The sequence below is a fragment of the Orcinus orca genome, chromosome 3 (genome assembly GCF_937001465.1).
Source record: "Orcinus orca chromosome 3, mOrcOrc1.1, whole genome shotgun sequence".
In the NCBI taxonomy this organism is placed as follows: domain Eukaryota; kingdom Metazoa; phylum Chordata; class Mammalia; order Artiodactyla; family Delphinidae; genus Orcinus; species Orcinus orca.
In genome coordinates this window covers 61,781,607-61,806,079 of record NC_064561.1, presented here as the reverse complement: position 1 = coordinate 61,806,079, position 24,473 = coordinate 61,781,607, and the positions used below count along the sequence as shown (strand labels likewise).

The following is a 24,473-nucleotide window of genomic DNA, read 5'->3' as shown; positions in this document are numbered from 1 at the left end:
AAAGTTGATGAAATATAAACAATACTTAACAGCAAGTGGTTGTAACTTGGGTCTTTTTCAGGATATTTTCTTTCTTTCTCACATTTCTAAATTTGTCTCAGCTTAAGTAGTTCTGTTTTTCAAATGCAAACAAAATAAATTATGTCTATGCATATGCTGTGACAATAAAACTAGACAGTTCTGTCAGAAGTTACAACTTTCTTGCATCACAACATAGGTTCTTCCTGAAGAAGACACCTCTTTACCTAGGGAGCCTTAGCTGCTTGGAGCAGCTCACCTGTTGACATCCCCCAAAAGTATAGGCCAAAGATCAAATGTCATCTGCAGTTAATAATCTGATAAGCGGCCAGGTCAAGGTAGAATCTGGAAACTCTGTGCTCCTATAAGACACATTGCTGTTTCTCTTATATGTTCTGTTTAGGATGTTCATTTCCATGGGTGGTGACTGTCTGTTTGACATCTCAAAAAGTGGTTAAGTAACACTGCAGAGTTCATATCAGGTCAGGAAAGAGGCCTATAGCTCTGCTGGGCCCTATTCAGTGGAACGGAAAAGATGTGTCTCCAGTTGCCTGCCAGAAAAACGTTGATTTCTTTCTGGATATGAGGGAAAGTTACCAATTTGGTTATCCACGAAGGGAGAAAAAAATAAAGACCATTCTAGACTGGATTAAGAGTATTAAGTGCAGTGGAGAAACAACCACCCAATAGTCCAAGCCTGCTCATCCCCCAAACATACACAAAATTTGTTCCCTGTTTACATATTTTCTTCCCGCTAAAAAAAAAAAATCACCGGATATTTGGTAAACAAAATTGTCTACACATCAGAATGCAACTCAGAAATACGGCAAATTGTGATAATATTCCTCTTTCTCTTTCTGACTTGACAACTTGCAAGGTCAGTGCTCGGTACATCTTGTGTTGCAGGAAGATGGGCTACTTGAGAAAATCCTGAGGTGTGAAGAAAAATCTAAGAAAGACAGGATTGGGGTGTGGTGTGAAAACTACATGTACCGAGGTTTTACGCACAAAATTAAAGAGAACATAGCCCCAGTCGGTAGTATTAACAACTGCAGCTGCTCCAAATTGATACTCTCTTTAGGACTGAGCCTCTCTAATGTCATCTGTGGCTCAGCCCTGACACTATTTCCCACTTATTCAGGACTCTAAATGCAGTAATGCAACACACAGGGCACCCCATTTGCTTCTCCCTAGCCCACAAGGAAACACTAAGGGCATCCCACCTGCTTCTTCCTCATCCTCTTTTCCACTGGCATTAAAAGCCCTTTGTTTTTCGCCCAGAGATATAGTTGAGTTCTTTCTATCTTCCTGATCTCCATCATCCCCTCTGAGCTTCCTCCAGACACCTGTTACCTCCTGCCCCTCTCTCCCTTCCCCCATACCATTTAATCACTTGCTTCCTAATTGCTGACTCTGTCTTTGCTCTCCATTTAATGATTCTTTTTAAAGTCCAGAAGGCACTTTGCCAGCAGTTGGCTTTCAGTATGACAAGCCGCATTTCCTTAATGAGTCTGCCTTCCAAATGAAGGCTTTACTTACATCTCCCCTAATAGGAAAAGGAGCTTTTCTTCTCGATTTGCTCCGGGGCTCCTCTAGTTCCTTTTCAATAACTCATCCTTAGCCCAGGTTCACATGGGATACTTTTTTCAATTCTGACTCCAATCTGTATTTCCTTCACATGCAAAAACTCCAAGAGGAAATCAACAGGTGTCAAATTTAAAAGAAAATAATACGTGATAAGGAAATACCCACTACTAATAAAATAGCAATAGCTAATATTAATTCTTTGCAAATTATGTGCCAGGCGTGGTGCTAGCTGCCTCATACAGATTCTCATTAACTATATGCCATGAGCTGTATTTGTCCTGTACATGAGATTTGCTCAAGCCATATAGCTAAAACAAACTTTTTTTAAAATTAATTTTTATTGCAGTATAGTTGCTTTACATAAAACGAACTTTTAAATATAATTTTATATAACATCTGGATCTTGACCCTCTTTTGGGTAAATCTGAAGATCCGGCCCCTGGGCCCATGTTTCCACTTAGCAACAATCTTTTAGATCCAAGAGCAGTGACATCTTTTAGATGGAGCCTGGATTCACTAGGTCACCAGTGTCGCCAGCAGGCAGTAATGTCTTCCACCTGGTCCAGCTCAATTACTTGCATTTCCCTCTGGCTCTTGTGGGCATCTGAGCTTGTTATTCCTACAGAAGGTATTGCTGTTTCTCCCATTTAAGAGATGAGAGATTAGGTCATTGAGCCAAAGCCGTTATCAGTGTCAGTTTTAGAACCAGAACTCTGGATGCTGCCTCTCCTTACCAGTTTCCAAGAAAGCAATTTATGTTTAAAAATGAACAAAGCCATAAATACACAACTTTCAGGGCTTTTTAGCTCTCACCTATGTCGTTCAATTTGGGCTCCCTAGCGGCCTGCAATTATCAAGCACTTGTGCTGTGAAAAGACTTTACTTATCACATGAAATCACATTTAATTTGTCTTTGAGGTAAGGACCTTTATGATCTTCGAGTTCAGGGAAAGGAAAAAAAGTAATGTGTTCCAGACTTCTCCGGTGGCACAGTGGTTAAGAATCCGCCTGCCAGTGCAGGGGACACGGGTTCGAGCCCTGGTCCGGGAAGATCCCACATGCCGTGGAGCAACTAAGCCCGTGCGCCACGACTACTGAGCCTGTGCTCCGGAGCCTGCGAGCCACAACTATTGAGCCCACGTGCCACAACTACTGAAGGCCGTGTGCCTAGAGCCTGTGCTCTGCAACAAGAGAAGCCACCACAATGAGGAGTCTGCACACCACAATGAAGAAAGCCCGAAGACCCAACACAGCCAAAAATAAATAAATATATTAAAAAAAAAAAAAAAAAGTAATGTGTTCCACGAAACTCAGCGACTTGCTGGTATGATCAAGCCCAAACTCAGAACTTGTTCCTTTGATGTTGTAGTAACTTCCAGGGTAGGAGGAAAGAGGGGTATGTCTTTTCATGACTAAAAAAATAAGTTGTTGATCACACATCAAAAAAATGTTTAAAATTAACATATTTTCTCAAAGACATGGAGAGTCACAATAAAATATATTTTAGTTTATAGTGGTTAAATAAAGTATTGCTGACCTCATTTTAAACTTGCCTTCACACTCAGAAAAATATTTTGCTTTCCTCCTTCCTTGTAAGTCCAGGTCCACTTCTGACGAGGCCATGTAGTGGGTACTCCCAGATGCTTGATTTTCTCTGTTTTCTCTGAAATTATTATTTCCAAGAACAAAAAAAATTCCACTGCAGGGGCAGAGATGAGGTTAATTTTCGGCCATCATCTATAATCAGGGTACCTAGAGTACACCATATCATAAGTATACTGTTTCTTTTTCTCTCCTAGATATCTAGCTAAGGTTTCCAGTTCTCTTTTGAGTGAAGCTGAATGTTTCTGCTGGGATAATGTAACTGGAGGATCCGGGTCTGGGCAGACTTGACCATGGGAGCCAACACTTCAAGCAAACCACCGGTGTTTGATGAAAATGACGATGGTGAGAAACGTGCGATAATTGTATATAAACATAGTTTGCAAAATTCAAATATCAGCTCCTTGTTTCATAAGTAAACTGTCATGTAAGACCTTAAAATAAAAAAAAAAAGAACTGCAAGGGTAAGCCTGAGGACCTGGTATGCTAAGAGCTGGATTTTTACCTTCCACTTTCCATGGGACCTTGGACAACTTTTTTTTTTAATTAGAAAAGTGATATATTAGATTTTTAAAATTTTTTTTAACTTTTTATTTTATATTGGAGTATAGTTGATTAACAGTGCTGTGATAGTTTCAGGTGTACAGCAAAGTGATTCAGTTATACATATACATGTAGCTATTCTTTTTCAAATTCTTTTCCCATTTAGGTTGTTACATAATATTGAGCAGGGTTCCCTGTGCTATACAGTAGATCCTTGTTGGTTATCCATTTTAAATATAGCAGTGTGTACATGTCAATCGTATACTCGCTAACTATCCCTTTCCCTCGGTAACCGTAAGTTCTTTCTCTACATCTATGAGTCTGTTTCTGTTTTGTAAATAAGTTCATTTGTATAGTTTCTTTTTAGATTCTGCATATAAGTGATATCATACAGCTTTCTTAATCACAACTCTACCAATGCCCTTTGTCCAAAGGCATTGTCATCTGGTGGATAGAAGACCTTGAAACAAAATGATTTATTTGTTCCCTTGACAGCTGAAGTTACCCCTATTGCTAGTTGTTATAGAAAAATTCTTATATTATCAAGTTGCATATGAATGATAATTGATACTAATAATATTATACAGTGGAGTCAGGCAAGCAGGTTGGTGCCTTCTGAGCTTCTGATTAGCATGTTCCAGGGTCCTAGCCAAATTCCACAATGTTGGGTCCTAGGAAAAAGGATCAGTTTTATTGGAGAAAAAGGAAACTTTACAGCAGCCTTGTAGGCACATACTGTTTATAGGTTGCCTGGGAAAAAGGTGGCCCTAGGTCCTAGCTAGTAAGTTATCCAGGCCCCCCAGAGGCAGCCCTCACAGTCATTTCCAGGGAGTTCTGCTAAATGGACCACAGAGAAAAAGAACAATGAACTGAAATCCAGGAGATCTGAATGCTCGTCCTATTACCAGCTACCTGTGTGCTCAAGAAGTTTATTTACCTTCAGTTTCCTCATCAATCAAGTGAGAGAGGGTAGTAACCCTGAAGGTCTTTTTCAATTCCAAAAGTTTATCATTTTGAGATCCTAAAGGCACCTTGCAAAAATTAGGAAGCAACATCTGAATCATCAAGGAAAGTTTGCTCAAACAGAAACTACAAATAACAGTGGCATAAAGAAGATGGTAGTGTTTGTCTTTCTCACGTAACAATCTAGGCATAAGTAATTCAGGTGAGATGTGGCTGCGAAGGGTTAGGGACTCTGGCTCTGACAAGCTGGCTTCTTTCCTTCCCTTCCCTGCCCTAGAGTGTTACTGTCACCCTCATGCCTCAGGATGGCTCACCACCACATCCACATTCCAGCCAGTGGGAAGGGGAAGAGTGGGGAGACGGAGCCCACTTCTTTTAAGGATATGATCTGCCTCTTGCTTGTCACTTTCACTCACATGCTTCATTACAAAGGAGACTGGGAAATTTAGTTAGTTATCTTGTGTGGCCATGAATCTTCTAAATACAAGGAGTTGTGTTTTGTTACAAAAGAAGGGGACAATTAGCTATTTGCCATGGCTGGGAGACAAACAGAAGTCTGCTGCAATCTTAATTTTTGAATCTTTGGTTGGACCCTTTAAAAAACATGTCTAACCAATCAACATGCCTGTTGCCAGCTATTCACTATCAGTTTAGAGGTGCATCGTGACTACCTATACAAAATATTCTCATAGGAACCCTGAAATTATATAGTTTGAAAATGGTCTTAAGAAAACTTTTTCCCACTCATATCTGTTGCCTTGCTTTGCTTTATCAAGTTGTAAAGTCAAGGATCTAGAGGCCAGGGATGCTCCTTGATTCTTCCATCTCTAAAATGGGAAGGCAAGAAGGCTTACATTTCATTTGTTTGGTTCCCTGTGCTCCCTACAGATTCAAAACTAATGTGCATGAGGCTGGTCCTCAGAGAACAGAGGAGGTAAGAGAGGCCAGCTTCGTGCTTGTTACTTGCTAGGGGTATGTATTGTTTTAAGGTATTAGGGTAACATGATAATGAGAAAATACAGAGATGTCTAAATCTTTAATCCAGCCAGCCCTTGGTCTCATGCAGTGCCCAAGAAAGCAACTGTCCCAAGGGATTATGGGAAATCAGGTAGCACTTTATAAGTACCTTCAAGGGGCTCTGCGAAAACTAGGTTGGAGTGAAGTTAGGCTTAATGAGCAAGGAGATCTTTCTTAACACCCTCTAGGTCACCACTTTTTGTGGTCCTGTCCGCCAGGCCAATGAGATGAGCCTACAGCAGCACCCTTAGAGAGAAGAGCTGAGCCTAACAGTATGTCTGCACTTCCCAGGGGTGAAGCTCTGAGTCCGTTCACACACACAGTTGCAAGGCAGAAGTAGAAAGGCAACCCCGTCTACTATAAGCCCATCACTCTGCTAGATGTCCCTCTGCTAGATGTGAGGAACAGAGTAGGAGAGAAGATGGCCCTTCCCCTGCCCTTGTGGAGCTCGTATTCTAATCGTGGGAGGCAAACAATAAACTAGTTCACAAATACATAAACCGGATAACTTCAGATAGTGTTAAAGTACCACCAAGGAAGTGACTGTGAGTGATCTTATGGAGAGGGACAGGTGATGGTAAGGAGACCACTTCAGATAGGGTGTGGCCGGGGTTGGCCTTTCTGACGAGGTGACATCTGAGATAAAGGCTGAAAAAGGTGAGGAAGCCACTCAGGTAATAACAGAAGAACAGTTCAGGCACAGGAAAAAGTCCAAATAATGACAAAATCAGAAATGACCAGTTGCCTATGTCTTCACATTCCGATGAGGATGAGTTTGTATATTATGAAAGCGATATTTTTAAAATAAATTTATTTATCTATGGCTGCATTGGGTCTTCTTTGCTGCGTGCGGGCTTTCTCTAGTTGTGGTGAGCAGGGGCTACTCTTCGTTGTGGTGCACTGGCTTCTCATTGCGGTGGCCTCTCCCGTTGTGGAGCATGGGCTCCAGGCGTAGTTGTGGCACGCAGGCTCAGTAGTTGTGGCTCACGGGCTCAGTAGTTGCGGCACACGGGCTCAGTAGTTGTGGCTCATGGGCTCTAGAATGCAGACTCAGTAGTTGTGGTGCACGGGCTTAGTTGCTCTGAGGCATGTGGGATCTTCCCGGACCAGGGGTCATACCCCAGTCCCCTGCAATGGCAGGTGGACTCCCAACCACTGCGCCACCAGGGAAGTCCTGAAAGGAATCGCATTTAATTGCCGTATTAACTTGTTTACAAGATCATTGAGTTTTGGGGAGGAAAAGTATGAAATTCCAGTTATTTACTTTTTTTTAATCAGTAAATCCTATAAAGGTGATTTGGCTCCTTTCATAGGTCTGGACTGAGCACAGGTGAAACTTTATTTGATTGCTGTGAGGCTTCTGACCAAGAAACAACAACAAAAAACATTGACTAATCCAAGAACATAAATGCCTGTATCATTTTGATCTATTTTTATATAAATAATCAAATGGGGCCAGAATCTAGGGCACTTAAATGAACCAATTTAATTCTTTTTAATATATTGCTGAAAAGAATCCCAAAATGTGATGGAAAAGTATCAATATTTCCTTCAAAGTGTTTACTATTCCCAATATATAGATTTGAGGAGAAAATGTGTACCCATTTTCCCAAGTAATATTTCAAGATTTCTTTCTCATGGAAAAAAAGTTTTGGTTCACTTTGAAGGTAGTTAAGGAATAAGATGTTAGTGGATGTCCCTTGAGATAAGCTGTTCTTGCTGGAATTCGTCCTGACACTTTGTGTTTCATGCTGTTCCATCTGATACTGATCTTGAGATCATCCTGTGAGTTACTTATGTTGATCTTTATTTAGTGAAAACAAAGTATAAGTTTTACAGCTGCTGTGGAAGAGCAGAAGGCTTGCTTGTTTAATTACTGTTAAGTGAGTTTTTACAAAGTAGACCTCACATGATATTGTTTTCTTTTGTGGCTTAGGGCAAACCCAAGTCCTAGTTACATTTTTTATTGTGGTATAATAAAGTGTACCATTTTAACGATTTTTAAGTGTACAGTTCAGTGGCATTGAGTATATTCACATTTGGGGACAACCATCACCACCACCATAGAACTTTCTAATCTTCCTAAACTGAAATTTTGTGCCCATTAAACAGTAACTCCCCATTCCCTCTTCCCTGCAGCCCCTGACAACCACCATTCTACTCTGTCTCTATGATTTTAACTATTCTAGGTACCTTATATAAGTGAAATCATGTAATATCTGTCCTTTTGGGTCTGGTTTATTTCAGTTATCAAGGTTCATCCACACTGTAGCATGTATCAGAATTTCATTCCTTTTTAAGGCTGAATAATACTCTACTGTACGCAGATACCACATTTTGTTTATTCTTTCATTCATTAGTGAACATTAGGTTGTTTCTACCTTTTGACTACCATAAATAATGCTGCTGTGAACACGGGTGTACAAGTATCTGTTCAAGTCCCTGTTTTCACCTGGTACATCCTTAGAAGCAGAATTGCTGGATCATATGATAATTCTTCAATTTTTTAAGGAACCACCCAGCACAGTGTCTTCCACCTAATTATGTTTTGTGGTTTAGTAGTGGGAGACCACCTGACGTAACAGGCCAGGGCTCTGGTAGTGGAAACACATACACAGTTTCAAATCTCAGCTGTGCCACAGCCTAGCAATCTGTGTATTTCTATGAGAAAAAGCAAAGGGGATATAGCCTGATCAACCATCAAACACTAGAGTCAACTTAACTATAAAGTGTTCTAAAGGGATTTGAAATACAATAGAAAAAAGTCCCCAAATCTGAATAATTACTAGTGAATTCATTTGGAAAAAACCCAAACAAACCCTTCGATTGTACAAGTTATCAAACCTCTGTAAGCTCAGTTTCTTCATATATAAAATACAAGTTAATTGGGCATACTTCACTGGGTCATTGTGAGGAGAGAATAAAATAATGCAGATAAAACACTTAGCAAGGTGTCTCATATAAAGTAACCACCCAATTAATGCTAGTTATAATATTATTTACCAGTGTCAGAGTCTCTGAGCATGAACTCTTTGAAGTATTTCAACTTCTAAAAGGAACAAAATCGATTACATGCAACTGTGTAGATGCCATAGTTAATATGACCTATTCACACTTCTATCAACAGAGCCGAACTGTCAGATTGCATGGATTCTGTGAAAACCTATATAAGTCCTCTGAAAAGAAGCCAAATTATTAACTTCACAAAAACATAATCCCATCTGTTTTTTCTGTGATCCCCCCTGGGGTGATTGTATTTTCATTTAAGGCAAAATCACGAACTCATTGGGCTGAAAAATTGATAAACTTACTTTTTCTGATTTAAGCCCCAAACAGATTATTTAAGTAATCCCATTTGATCAACAGACACAGTGACAGTTGTCCCCCAGACCCAACTATCAAGTGGATACTATGAGAAATAATGATACAGAAAGCATCCTAAGTTTTCTGAAAGAAAAGAAGTACAGGTAATACTTGTTTTACTGTTTATAGCTTGTTCATTATATCTGCTTTATTTCCTCTCTCTGAATGCAGTGCTTTTTGTTTTGTTTGGGTTTTTTTTTTCTTTTGCTTGTTTGATTAAAAAAATTAACATTTTTAAAGTCCAATCATTGAGGTTTTCAGGCTGATTTAGAGAAAGAAATTCTTTAGTACGGGAAAAAGTGGACTTGGTTATAATTCACAGTCTGGGCAACAGAAGAGGATCTTGCAATCACTGTAAGTAGTATGTGTTTCCAAGCATATACAAAGAATGTAGAGGAGATAGAGTTGGTTTAGTTAAACCAAGAGACAACTTTCTTCTGGAGTGCTGTAGCTAAGAACAGTTGGCCTTAGGTTAAAATGTCTCTACAAAGAGTACATCAATGCCCTGAGTTTGCAAAGAGAGCTCAATTATTGCATTGTTCTTCAGACTTGCTGAAAACCCAGTGTTCCACTTTCATTTGGCAACACTTGTCTCCTAGGATATGTGATCGCTTCCAGTTTTCCTACATCTTCTTTGGTGAGGGAGGCACTGGGTCCTTCAAAAAAGTTGGGCCAAAAAAATTGGTCACAGATTTGCAATCTAAAAGAAATGGGAGGTTACTGAATTGATTCCAGCCACGGAAGGACTCTGAGACTCTTCTTTGTTATTTTAATGTCCATGCATTGCATATTTGTACCCAGTGGCGTAGGCAAATGAATTTCAGACTTTCCCCTCTCAAACTTGAGTTATGTTGTCTGATATTATTTACTATTTTGTGTTAAAATGATTGGGAAAGTAAAATGAAAATTTCCCTAGTAATAATTTTTTATTTATTTATTTATTTATTTTTGGCTGCGTTGGGTCTCCGTTGCTGCACGCGGGCTTTCTCTAGTTGCAGAGAGGGGCTAGTCTTCATTGTGGTGCACGGGCTTCTCATTGTGGTGGCTTTCTTGTTGCAGAGCACGGGCTCTAGGTGTGCGGGCTTCAGTAGTTGTGGCTCACAGGCTCTAGAGCACAGGCTCAGCAGTTGTGGCGCACAGGCTTAGTTGCTCTGCAGCACGTGGGATCTTCTCGGACCAGGGCTTGAACCCGTGTCCCCTGCACTGGCAGGCAGATTCTTAACCACTGTGCCACCGGGGAAGCCCAAGAATCAGCTTCCTAAAATCATTATGTTATCTTGGACGGTCTAATATTTAGTTAAGGTGTTTGTCATAAATAATCTCAGATCCACTAGTTTATAGCAACAAACACTTTTAATTTGGGAGGGTTTTAATTTCCCCTATCCCAAGGGATTGGAGGAATCTGGGAGAAACAGACTAGACGGCCAAGAAAACAGACATCAAAGACGGAGCTAGTGCTTCTGATTGGCATGCTTCCTGATACATGTTTAGGAGAATCTACTCAAACAAATTTAGGAAACCTACATCCTGCCCTTGGAGATTCACGATGCTTATTAGCATAATAAAGGCTCTGAAATGTGCAACAATATTGAAATCTCCGTACTCTGACATTTTTCAAACTTATTTCAAAATTAAATCAGTTTTGTGGAAAACCTTTTAATACCTTGTGGCAAATAATTCTCTGTGGACCTCAATTTGGGAAACAAAAGGTCATGATCAGAAACACTTTTTCTATTGGAAACGTCATTTCTTCCCATTTATCCTCCCCTTCCTCCCCTCCCTGGTTTAACAGCTACAGCTTCTGATTTGCAGAATCTCGACAGCTGAAGAGCGATTATGTTCTCTAAGGTCGCCTCACTACAACTTTTTCAGGCAACACAATTCATGTTTACTCAGGTTAATGAGTAAAACACAAGGTAACTCTGTTTAATGGTGGGATGCTTCTAGTCCAAGTGGGAATCAGATTGGGAGATAATTCACTTCTTTATTGTTCTTTCAATAAAGAACATTTTAGTTCAAAGAGTGTCTTATGAACCAATTATGGTGATGTATTTGCCGATTATTAAACACTCATGCTATACTAACCTTTTATCCTATCCAAAGCTAGAGACATTTTTAAAATTTTCATCTTGAAACTAACCTAGGTTGAAAACCGAAATCTGTAAGCTGGCGTCAACATTCAGCAGCTACTTCAATGAGAACGGACTGAAGGCCTTCAGAGGATCTGACTTCTGCTATATGGCCTTGCCAGTGTAAACTTAATTACAGTGACCAGCGTTACCCATCACTTTACCAATTTAGGTCCTATGAATTATATGGGGATCTCAACTATGCATTGCTATGGGACCATCTGTGGAAATTTTATTTGGAAACACACATACACAATGCCAATGATGGAATTATATTCCTGTTAAAATAGGACGCTGAGCACAATTTATATGGTTGAAAGGACTGAGAAACCTATGGGTATAGATTTTGAATTCAAAAGACTGGCAGAGGCTTTATTTTTTTTTCTCCTGAACTATTTCTTCTTTCCTTCCTGAAGGCATATTTACAGTACCATAAGTAATATTAACCTTGTTTTACACTCGAGTAACCTATGTTTTTTGTTATTTCTGAGAACAGCTGAATGTAGGGGTTGGCATGCTTTTTCTGGGATGGGCCAGATAGTAAATGTTTTATGTTCTGCTGTTCAGTCTGTGTCACAACGACTCAACTCTGCTGTTGTGGCATGAAGGCAGCCAGAGATAATGTGGAAACTAACGAACATGGCTCTGTTCCACTAACACTTTATTTGTGGACACTGAAATTTGAATTTCACATCATTTTCACTTGTCACAAAATATTTTTATTTTCCAAGCATTTAGAAATATGAAAGCCATTCCTAGCTTATGAGCCATATAAAAATAGATGGTGGGTTGGATCTGGCCCACGCGCCATACTGTACTGACCTTTGCTCTAAAGCATCCTGCAGACATTTCTTTACATGTGCCAGGGGCTCATCTGATATCCATTCATAACCCTCTAGCTGTAACTGAGGGACTGGGCAAGGAGACTGACATCTGTTCTCTATAGATGCTTAACAAAGGCAGTCTTCACCAACTCTCTTTTGGTTCATTAGTCTGAGTCAGTGGAAGTACTTGAATCGAGAAATCTACTCTTTTAGAGAATAAAATATATCATTTTTGTGATATATATTATTTGGTAACCACATAGACTAGATTCAGTTAAATGGATACAACCTAGCATTCATTTGAAATATCATTAGATAGAGTTTATTTCCTACTGGGGCATTTATTTAGTCAACTGTGAGGCATCCAACAGTTGGGGGTGTTGATCCCCCATCCTGCCCCACTGTTCTACTTCCTGATTTGTTCTAAAGAAATAGCCAGTGTAATTCTGACTTCTGAGCAAATTCATGAACTGGGGTCCAGGCAGCAGAAAAAGAAGCTGTTGGTGCCCACTGCTTGGTCTTGGCACCAGTAATGGATGTTGGTAAAGCCCAGACTCCCTGGGGCGCCGCATTTTCCTAAAAGGGAAGTGGTGACTGTGCAAGCAGATGCCTCAACTGGCCTTGGAAGCTCCTTCCGTGGAGAAGTTTCAAATATATCCTGAAATGACCTGCCGAGCTCCACATGTATTAGTGGCAACCATTAGCTGCCAGCCATTTGGTTTGATAAAGGGCTAGTGAACCAGCTAAGTAGTTTTAATTAGTGAATCACCAGTGAAATGTTCTAGAGTGGACCTTCAACCTTAACTAGCATCATGGTGTCAGAGTTACAGGTTAAATCAGTAGCTTCCAGACACCCTCTGTGGACAAATGTAACATTTTTCTTAGTTTGTTGAGAAAGGTGAAAAACAAGGGCAATGTATCTCATAAAGCTAACACTATTAAAAATTTTAATTTTTTTAACATCTTTATTGGAGTATAATTGCTTTACAATGGTGTGTTAGTTTCTACGGTATAACAAAGTGAATCAACTATACATATACATATGTCCCCATATCTCCTCCCTCTTGCGTCTCCCTCCCACCCTCCCTATCCCACCCCTCTAGGCGGTCACAAAGCACCAAGCTGATCTCCCTGTGCTATGCGGCTGCTTCCCACTAGCAATCTATCTTACATTTGGTAGTATATATAAGTCCATGCCATTCACTCACTTCATCCCAGTTTACCCTTCCCCGTCCCCATGTCCTCAAGTCCATTCTCTATGTCTGGATCTTTATTCCTGTCCTGCCCCTAGGTTCTTCATAACCTTTTTTTTTTCTTTTTACATTCCATATATATGTGTTAGCATACGGTATTTGTTTTTCTCTTTTCTCTTTCTCTTTTCTCTGACTTACTTCACTCTGTATGACAGACTCTAGGTCCATCCACCTCACTGCAAATAACTCAATTTCATTTCTTTTTATGGCTGAGTAATATTCCATTGTATATATGTGCCACATCTTCTTTATCCATTCATCTGTCGATGGACACTTAGGTTGCTTCCATGTCCTGGCTATTGTAAATAGAGCTGCAATGAACACTGTGGTACATGACTCTTTTTGAATTATGGTTTTTTCAGGGTCTATGCCCAGTAGTGGGATTGCTGAGTCATATGGTAGTTCTATTTGTAGTTTTTTAAGGGACCTCCATACTGTTCTCCACAGTGGCTGTATCGATTTACATTCTCACCAACATTGAAAGAGAGTTCCCTTTTCTCCACACTCTCTCCAGCATTTATTGTTTGTAGATTTTTTGATGTTGGCCATTCTGACTGGTGTGAGGTGTAGTTTTGATTTGCATTTCTCTAATGATTAGTGATGTTGAGCATTCTTTCATGTGTTTGTTGGCAATCTGTGTGTCTTCTTTGGAGAAATGTCTATTTAGGTCTTCTGCCCATTTTTAGATGGGGTTGTTTGTTTGTTTGATATTGACCTGCATGAGCTGCTTGTAAATTTTGGAGGTTAATCCTTTATCAGTTGCTTCATTTGCAAATATTTTCTCCCATTCTGAGGTTATCTTTTCATCTTGTTTATAGTTTCCTTTGCTGTGCAAAAGCTTTTAAGTTTCATTAGGTGCCATTTGTTTATTTTTGTTTTTATCTCCATTTCTCTAAGAGGTGGGTCTAAAAGGATCTTGCTGTGATTTATGTCAGACTGTTCTGCCTATGTTTTCCTCTGAGAGTTTTATAGTGTCTGGCCTTACATTTAAGTCTTTAATCCATTTTGAGTTTATTTTTGTGTATGGTGTTAGGGAGTGTTCTAATTTCATTCTTTTACATGTAGCTGTCCAGTTTTCCCAACACCACTTATTGAAGAGGCTGTCTTTTCTCCATTGTATATTCTTGCCTCCTTTATCAAAGAAAAGGTGACCATATGTGTGTGGGTTCATCTCTGGGCTTTCTATCCTGTTCCATTGAGCTATATTTCTGTTTTTGTGCCAGTACCATACTGTCTTAATTACTGTAGCTTTGTAGTATAATCTGAAGTCAGTGGGCCTGATTCTTCCAGTTCCGTTTTTCTTTCTCAAAATTGCATTGGCTATTCAGGATCTTTTGTGTTTCCGTACAAATTGTGAAATTTTTTGCTCTAGTTCTGTGAAAATTGCCATTGGTAGTTTGATAGGGGTTGCATTGAATCTGTAGATTGCTTTGTGTGGTATAGTCATTTTCACAATGTTGACTCTTCTAATCCAAGAATACGGTATATCTCTCCATCTGTTTCCATCTTTAATTTCTTTCATCAGTGTCTTATAATTTTCTGCATACAGGTCTTTTGTCTCCTTAGGTAGGTATATTCTTAGGTATTTTATTCTTTTTGTTGCAATGGTAAATGGGACTGTTTCCCTAATTTCTCTTTCAGATTTTTCATCATTAGTGTATAGGAGTTCAAGAGATTTCTGTGCATTAATTTTGTATCCTGCTACTTTAACAAATTCAATGATTAGCTCTAGTAGTTTTCTGGTAGCATCTTTAGGATTCTCTATGTATAGTATATCATGTCATCTGCAAACAGTGACAGCCTTACTTCTTCTTTTCTGATTTGGATTCCTTTTCTTTCTTTTTCTTCTCTGATTGCTGTGGCTAAAACTTCCAAAACTATGTTGAATAAGAGTGGTGAGAGTGGGCAGCCTTGTCTTGTTCCTGATCTTAGTGGAAATGGTTTCAGTTTTTCACCAGTGAGAACAATGTTGGCTGTGAGTTTGTCATATATGGCCTTTATTATGTTGAGGTAAGGAGAAACAGAGGAGAAGAACCCCCGTATTTAGAAGTCAGGCAGAGGAAAACAATCAGGTAAGGAAATTGAGAAGGAACAGCCTGTGAGACATGAAAAACATTTGTCGTGAAATGTAAGAGAGAAGACTTCTTCAAGAAGGAGGAAGTAGTCTCTTGTGCTGAAATTCCTGGGTGGTTGAGTAAAGTGAGAAGTATCTGTGGGATCAGGCAATCAGCAGGATATAGGTGATCCTGACAAAAGCAGTTCAAGTGGGGATATGGGGGCAAGAGCCAGAGTCTGGGGGATTAGGAGTGTTTGGGAGGGGAGGACGTGGACACAGCCAGTACAGTAAATAAACCCTTTCCAGAAGTTTACTCTAAAGGGAAGCAGAGAAATGAGCCAACAGCTGAAGCTGAGTATGATGTTAAGGGAGGATTTTTTTTTTTTTATAAACAGGAGATAGTAGAGCAAGTCTTAGCCGATGGTTTCTTCCCTTTATATTGGTTAATTCCTGTGAAATGATGTGACCAGGAACCAGGGCTGGCTTCATCCACATGAGACCAGTGCAGGCACACAGTGCCTTGTGTTCACAAGGGCCCCACACGTGGGCTTCACTGCCTCCAGCTGCTGTCTCTAAATTCTTACTAATTTTATCTTAGAATTTATGTTTGTGAGGTCTGATGGGGCAGTGGATCACCTGTCAGGGGCTTGGAGCTTTGCCTCATAGTCTGTCCCCTCCCTAGGAAGCCTTCTAAGTCAGTTACGTAGACCCTCCTACCCTCCACCTACAACAAGGATTTGGGTGCTAATGAGGGGGACGTTTGGGGGTGAGCATCCCCATGACATACTCAGGCGGGGCATGGTGGTGGCTGTCATTGCCTCAGGCTGGTAGTTTGGTAGGTGGCCAGCTGGGCACTGTCTCTTGGGATCTCACTCACCACCTTCCCATCCAGATACTGAGTATGTCATGGAGTTCGATTTGGAATCAAGTGATGTAAAGATGTACTCACCACCCAGTAAGACCAACTACCAAAATGCACTTTATCATCAGATCAGCCTGCAATTTAAACATAGCAGGACTGAGGCGTAGGAAGGTTAAACCACTGAAATCGGATAGCCACCTGGCTACATCCTGAATCTTGATAGAAATGAATCTCATTTATTTCAGTTATAGATATCCTCCCATGATGGCCAACCAGAATGAATTTATAAAATTAAACAAACCTAGGGGATTGCTTTTACGTAAGAATACATCAGACACTCATCACGTGCCTACCGGTGCATCCTGCTTCAAAGGGCTGAGTCATTTCATTTCACAGTGGCATTCATCTTCACATCTGCTATCACTCACACATCCCTTCAGTGTTATTGCTGAAGTGTTATGGGTTCAATATATAACACCTCTTCTTCCCTGGAGTTAATTACACAGGTCGTCACTACTCTTGAGTTTTACTTGTCTTCCTCTATTCATTTTGATTCCAAGGACAACAATTTCAATGACCTGCATCCATGTCTTTCATTTCACCGTCCTGATCGTCATCACTCACTCACTCTTCAATTTAATTGTATGATCCCTTGTAGAATAATTTTGATTTACTTTTATAAAATATTCAAGTCATTGTCACTTTGATAACTTCATTTTGTGTCCAGGGTATAACATACCAGGAAAAATGTTCTAAACTAAGGCTTGACTGAAGCATTAAAAAGAATTTCTGTTGAAGACTTAGGTTCCTAATTGGTAACTAGAATTGACTTGCTTGCTCTCCTCAGTACGTTTCCACTGAAAACTACGGAGTCTAGGAGTCTGAAGTCAAGGTGTTGGCAGGGTCATGCTCCCTCTGGATTCTGTAGGGGAGGCTTCTCCCTTGCCTCTTCCAGCTTCTGGTAGCCCCCAGAGTTCTTTGGCTTGTGGCAGCATCACTGTAATCTCTGACTCTGTCTTCATATGTTGTGTCTGTGTGCAGGCTTCTCTCTTCTTACAAGGGTACCAGTCATATTGGTTGAGGGGCCTAGCCTACCTTACTCTGATACAACCTCATCTTAACTAATTACATCTGCAACAACGTCATTCCCAAATAAGATCACATTCTTTGGCACTAGCGGTTGTGACTCCTATATATCTTTTTTGGGGGGACACTCAACTCATAACCTATACCTTGGTTTGATTGCTAACTCCAGCCATTACTAGCTCTACGACCTCGAGCAAGTTACCTACTCTCTTCTCAATGTTTTACTTGTGTTTGGGGGCTAATAGGAATTATATGAAATATAATGCAAGGGAAATGCCTAGCACAGTGCTTCATATAGTAAGTGTTTGAAAGTGCTACCATTTGATTTGTGAACGGGGCTTATACTTAGGGTTTTACGTTAGGATGCTGGTTCAGAGGTAGTATCTCTCACTTAGAAGACATCTATTAATTGTTAACATGGGATCTATAAATAGGATTCTGAGGAGCCCTGTGATTTATACCAAGACTAGTTTGTATGCTTGTGTTCTTTATTCTCCCTGGAAAAAGAGTCCACGTATTCACCCAAGGAGTCCATTTCACCCCCTCAGGTTTAAGATTGTGCTTGTACTCATATTTAGCAATTCATGGTGAGGTTATAGGGAACCTTCAATACAGAAAACTTAGAGCTGAGTCCGAGAGACAGGTGGATGTCAGGTGGAATAAGGGAAACTCGTGCTCCCAGGAGTGCGTCTCAAAACGGGGTACTGTGCTTAGGTTATCTCACTTTATCCTCATCACAAATTATGAGGAACATATCAGTCATGCTGATTTCCAGAGCAAGGAGTGGAGACTGCAAGGCTAGAAAGTCTGCCCAGTTCACATGCTAGGAAGAGGCAGAGCAAGAGCCCTCACCCACTTCTGGCTGCCTCCAGCCCAAGGAGACAGCTTTGTGCTGCACAGTATTTGCTCATCCTCTTCTAATTTGACTCTTAAAGTAATCCTGAGATAAATAAGAACGATTATCCCTTATTTGGATGGAAATACAAGTCTAAAGATGATTTTAAAAAACACTAGCCAAGGGGACTTCCCCGGTGGTCCAGTGGGTAAAAACTCCACATGCCCAATGCAGGGGGCCCAGGTTCAGTTCCTGGTCAGGGAACTAGATCCCGCATGCATGCTGCAACTAAGAGTCCACATGCCACAACCAACACCTGGTGCAGCCAAAATTAATTAATTAATTTAAAAAACAAAAACACTAGCCAAGGTAACATAGAAAATACATGATATATTGATGGCTATCTCTGATTCCCACTGTTAAGTTCCACCTTCCAAAAGTAATCAAAAATAGCTCATTTACTGAGCACCTACTGTACTCTGGATATATGCCTGCTTTACGTAATCTAATTTAGTTCCCACCGTAGCCCTGTGAGGTAGGTATCTATTTTAAGGATGAGGAAAAATGGAAGCAAGACTTCCAGGGAGAGATGGTGAGTGAAACACATTCTTCTCCTTCCAGTCCCCGGGGAATCTGCAGTGTTACTTGTCTCTCGAAGTAGAAGTGAAAGGGGGGTGTTAAATAAGAAGAATTGCTTGGATATCTGTTTAAAAACTGGTCGGGTCCTTCTACCACTTTGTCAAAAGAAAGAAACTAGTCATCTGCTCTCCACACATCCACACTGTAGTTTATCCTCTGGAGAGCAAAGTCCCTTAACGGGAAAGACCTGGCACACAGAGGGCCACCAGTGCCTTGTGGAGAATGGAGGAATTGGATAAATGAATGCATGCTGGGTGTGCAAGCCCTCAGCCCTCTTTCCCATTAGGCTCTGATAACACTGACACCAGGGTCCTCCCTCTCCAGACAAGACTCCAGGTAGTGTCTTTCCTGGAGCTTTTGACAACCCAAGAGGAAAATTTAAAGTTAGCCGACTTCAGAATTTTCTAACTCAACATCCTAGCCATTGATTTCTGGAGTGAAGCCTGGTGTCGACAAGTTCCACCCTCATGCTCAGAACTTTCAGACAGGGGTTTAGGTCTCCACACTTAAAGATGAACAGATAACCAAGGATTTTCGGACATGTGGGAAAGGCTTCTAATAGGACTGACAGATACTAAAACACATGAACAGAGGAAACAGCAACTTGACGATAACTATCAGAGAGAGATGTGATATAGTGACCAATAATTTATTTTGATGAAAAAAAAAAGGATACCAAGAGAGCAACATTCATAGACCAAAAATTAGTGTGAGGAGAAAAAATTACAGCAAAAATGGAAAAATTCCAAAGGTTCAGAAGATAGATTTGAGAAAATTTCCTAGAATAATGAACAGAGATAGAAAACAGAAGGGTAAGTACAAGAAAACTTAAGAGCCAGTCTAAGAGTTCTAGTTTTAAATAATAGTAGGTACAAAAATAGAGCAAGAGAAAATAAAAGGGAGGAAACCATCACTATATAATTTAAAGGAAAAAGAAAAGCCCAGAACCTTTCCAGATTGAATGAGCCTATCAAGTGCCCAGCATGACAAATAAAATAAGCCCATATAATCATAAAACTTCAAAACATTCAGCACAAATACACTGTCCTGCAAGGTTCCAGAGAAGAAAACTGTTGTTACCTCAGAGGGTCTGGCATCAAAATAGCTTTAGACGTAACAGCAACACAAAAAGCTAGAAATTAAGGAGAGCCAGGCCTCAAAATTTGGGAGGAAATTGAACCTAGAATTCAATACTCAGCCAAACTTGCAATTGAGCGCGAGTAGAATAATATATTTTGCATATATATAAGGCTTCAAAAATTTACCTCCCATGCAATCCTTCCTACAAAACTGTTGTAGAATGCACTCCACGAAAACAGGGGAATCAAGGAAGAGAGAGGGAGACAGGGCATGCGATAAGCAGGGACTCCTTCGTGAAAGAGGAGTGAAGGAAATCCCTAGGACGACTGTGACGGGGAGCCCAAGAATGACAGCTGGGAAGCAAAAAGGATAAAGAGTCCAGATTGGAGGGCTGTGGTAGAGACATTTTCAGGAAGATGGCCTTGCGACTGATGCACTTGAACATGTTGAAAGGGAACTTAAACAACTAGAGAAGAGTTTGAGATTGAATTAGGAAAAAGGCTATAGAAAAGCAAACAAGTATAAACAAGACAATTATTAACTCCAGGGAAAACCAAAAAAAACATGTGCAAGAAGGGAAAACCAGTTGTGGTTTTACTACATGACTCAGGTGTGTGCACCATTTCCATACTCATAATAATGGAAACACTGAATATTGATCTAACTGAGATTATTTTATCAGATACAGCTATACTGTATTAGAAAGATAGGAGCATGTTGGGGTAAGACCAAAAGACCAAGGAAGTGAGCTAAATGCCCACTTGCCACCTTGAAAATTCAGTAAGTAATGCCTAAAACTGACAAGAAAAAAAAAAAACAACATACTATTTAGATGATACAGTGGAAACTACCCAACTTATTAACTCAAAGAAGTAAAAGTGTTAGCTTCTTGGCCAGAAGAGATTGAAGCGTGAGACAAGTGGATCATAGGACTAACATCAGTGTTTAATGTAGATATAGATAAAATAAACATAAAAATGATAAAAATAAAAATGTCTAAAAGATAGAAAAACTAATCCAAATAGTAATCACTGTTATCTTTAGATGATTTTGTTTTTCTTCTACTTTTCTGTAATTATGATAAAAGCATGAGTTTTATATAAAAAATATTCATTATGAACAAGAAATCGAAACTCAGAAACGGCCAGTAAATTTCCTAATTCCATTTATCTTGTAAGTGGTGGATCTAGGATTCCAGTGCAAGTCTGTCTGACTCAAATCATTTTTTATCTTTCATCAAAGCATTCCACCTTCACTAAAAACCAAGAAGCAAAATTGCCATGCCCCAATACTTGCTCCCCTCTCCATAGAGCTGCTTTCTATACCAAACACTTGATTGCTTTCATTTGTCTACTTATTTGTCTATGTATTTATTTATACTCATTTAATTCCAGAAAGATTAAAAAATGGATTCCAACGATAAATACACTATAGCAAAATAAAATGTAAGTGAGGCAGGGGCATTTGATTATCCAGGTTCTCACAAATACAACTGAATGAGTCATACTCAGTTTCCTGAGGATGTGACTTGAACCCAAGCTCCTTTTGTTTTTCCATCAGTGCCTAGCACAGTCCTGGGCATAGAGATGCTCAAAGAATATTGGTTCATCTGACTTGCTAGTAAAGCTATGGCATCTGGAGGAGTGAGTTGAATTTCCTTCCTCCTTGTTGTGACTGTCTTGAAAGGGTGTAAGTAGTTTTTTTGCTAACTGCCTCCATTTGGGAATATAGCATAATTCACCTAATTAATGGAAAACTGGTAAAATCCACCAAAAGAACTATTTTTCGCCAGCGCTTCAATTTTTTTTCGGTCCTTTTATTCCCTTTTTGGCAAATCATGCAGTGTCCATTCTTAAAAATAAATGGGCAGAGTGACAGCGGGAGGTATATGGAAGGTATGATGAGGTATATGGAAGACTAATTTAATGTGGGTACCTTCCAGTTGTCATACTGAGATACATTTACTTCTGTTTGAAGATCATGCAGCAGTGACAAAAGCAATTTGACTCCTGCTGTTAATTATCCTTCAGTTCCTGGGGTTTTCATCCATGTCCTTGCTTAGGATAGTTGTTGGTTATGAGGTTGGTAGGGTGGAAGATGGCAGTTCAGAGCATGGCAGTTCTTGACACTTTTGGGCTCAAAGAATGAGTAGATCAATCCTTGAGGTGATTAAGATGTAAATCTAGTGCCTTCAGAGAAATCTGAAGTTGTCACCATCCAAATGGAGACTTTCTTTTTTAATTGTCTAGCTCATTAAGAAGCCTTTTGATAATAGGTCAGATAATTGGTAAGATATTCCTTAGGAGCTACGCTACCCATCTTATTAAAAAATTTTTTTTAATTTTTAATTGAAGTATAGTTAATTTACAATGTTGTGTGGAGGTACCAATTTTAAATGATGACATGCTAGGAAATAAACATGAAGAAAAATATCTTTAAAATGTTTCCTCCTAAGCTATTACATACTCTGTTAAACTTTGGTGACGGTACTTCCTCCACTTAATAAGTATTGATTATGCATGTGCTACATGCCCAACATGGTTGTAGGCAATGTAGATACCATAGTCAACAGGATGGGCCCAGTGTCTGCCTTCATAGAGGGTATATTCTTGGTACTGTTCATCCTGTGTCATGTCCCAACATCATTTTGCCTAATGTTTTGGCAAGAAAAGCACTGTTCTGGGCTGATACCACAGTGACTCATCCAGTAACAATAGCGAAAACAGTAATAATGATCCTTTTATTGAGTTCTAACTAAAAACTCTTGATAAGCACCTTTGATATGCCTCGTTTCACCTAGTCCTCCTAATAACCTTAGAAGGGATGCTAAATGCAATCAGTTTTACAGAGAAGGAAATTTAAACTCAGAGAAGTTAACTAATTTAAAGTCCATAGCTAGTAAGCAGGGCAACCCAAACCCAAACCCTGAATTTCATGCTCATAACCACCATATTGTATCGCAAAACTTCCAGGACTCGTCTGTACTATTAAAATCAACAAACTTGGAGCCACACATAGTCAGTTTCAAGTCCAAGCACCACCCCTGGGAGATTTAACTTTTTTGAGTCTCTGTAACTCATTCACAAAGCAGCAATAATATGACAACCTTATGGTGTTTTGGTAAGGATTAATTAGGATAATGTTTATAAAGCACTGGATCAGTGCCTATACAATGGGTGTACCTAATAGATAATAATTATCAACTTTGACCTAAGATGTGGCACAGTGCAGGCAACAGAGGCCTATTCATTATTTATAGACACGATTATTAATTCGCTTCCAATTCATGGGGATGGGGGCAGAGGTAGAAGGGGAGGTCTGAGGCCTTGGAAGTCAAATTAAGAAAACTATTTATTGAGAGCCTCATCACACTAGGGTTTGAGTCGCTCAGTAAGTACATCCTCCCTGCGCGCCACTGCTTGGTCACTTGTTCAACTCTTACCCTTTCTGCGAGGCCCAAATGAAATGCTGCCCTTCCCTGAAGCTCTTTTCATCTTCTACAGTAGGAAGAAATTTCTCCCACCTTAGAACTCCCATGGTTTTTAGTGAACAAAACAGTGGTTCGTAAATAAAGCCCTGCAGACTGGTTCCGGGAAGTTTCCATCAAAATCTTAGGTCCAGCCTCCAGAGTCTGATTCAGATGAGGTCCATGTATCTGCATCTTTAAAACAGTGGGGGTTTTTTGTGTTTTTTTGCGGTACGCGGGCCTCTCACTGTTGTGGCCTCTCCCGTTGAGGAGCACAGGCTCCGGACGCGCAGGCTCAGCGGCCATGGCTCACGGGCCCAGCCGCTCCGTGGCATGTGGGATCTTCCCGGACCGGGGCACGAACCCGTGTCCCCTGCATTGGCAGGCGGATTCGCAGCCACTGCGCCACCAGGGAAGCCCTAAAACAGTGTTTTGTGTGATTTTGGTGGGCAGACGTATTTGGGAATCACTGTAGGACAACATGAGGCTCTCAGTACATACGCATTCCTTTACACTGCAGTCATGTATGTGTAGGTTTCATTTCCTTTCCTTGGAGATTATCTTTCTGACACTCCAATTCAATGTAGGGATAAAAATAAGAAAAAATAGAAAGAGGAAGTCCCTTGTAACATTTTTCTCAGGTCCTAATCACCTCCTCTAAGATGTTTTACTGCATTTCCTGGACAGCTGTTCCTGCTGTATGTTCCCATGACACTCTGATTTTCTCCCTACAGCAGTGGAGCTTGTGTTAGTTGGAACTTGAATGAGTTTTGCTAAAAACATAAACATTTAAAAATTATTGGAAGAATATCAGGGTGCGTGCAGAGTAATCAAGATAGGCCCTATCTGAATAGAAAGGCGCACACTTTAATGCTATCAGGGATCCCTTTTTATCGTGCAAGTCCACTTTATTCCATGTGTTGGTTTCATTTCCTGGGACCTACCGACCTGCTTTTTCTCCATTTGGCCAGTTCTGTTCTCATGTTCAGACAGCTTTGTGATAGCGGGGAAGCATGCATTTCCAGATCAGAAAACCCCGCATGTAGAGTATATAGATTGGAATGACTCAGGTCACAGTCCCACTCCCAGACCAGGGCTTCTGGCAAAGGGTGGGGGACGTGATGAGTGACAGATACCAGTGACCGCACAT

At 40.2% G+C, this 24,473-nt stretch overlaps 1 protein-coding gene across 2 annotated transcripts in view; it reads left to right on the top strand.

The window, feature by feature from the left end:
- STK32A (serine/threonine kinase 32A) overlaps positions 1-24,473 on the top strand; it is a 122,042-nt gene that overhangs the window by 976 nt on the left and 96,593 nt on the right. For both annotated transcript variants that reach the window (XM_012536944.3, XM_033406846.2), the window contains exon 2: positions 3,405-3,552. In XM_012536944.3, the coding sequence (XP_012392398.2) occupies positions 3,501-3,552 (52 nt within the window). In that variant the 5' untranslated portion in view covers positions 3,405-3,500. The remainder of the gene's footprint in view (positions 1-3,404; positions 3,553-24,473) is intronic.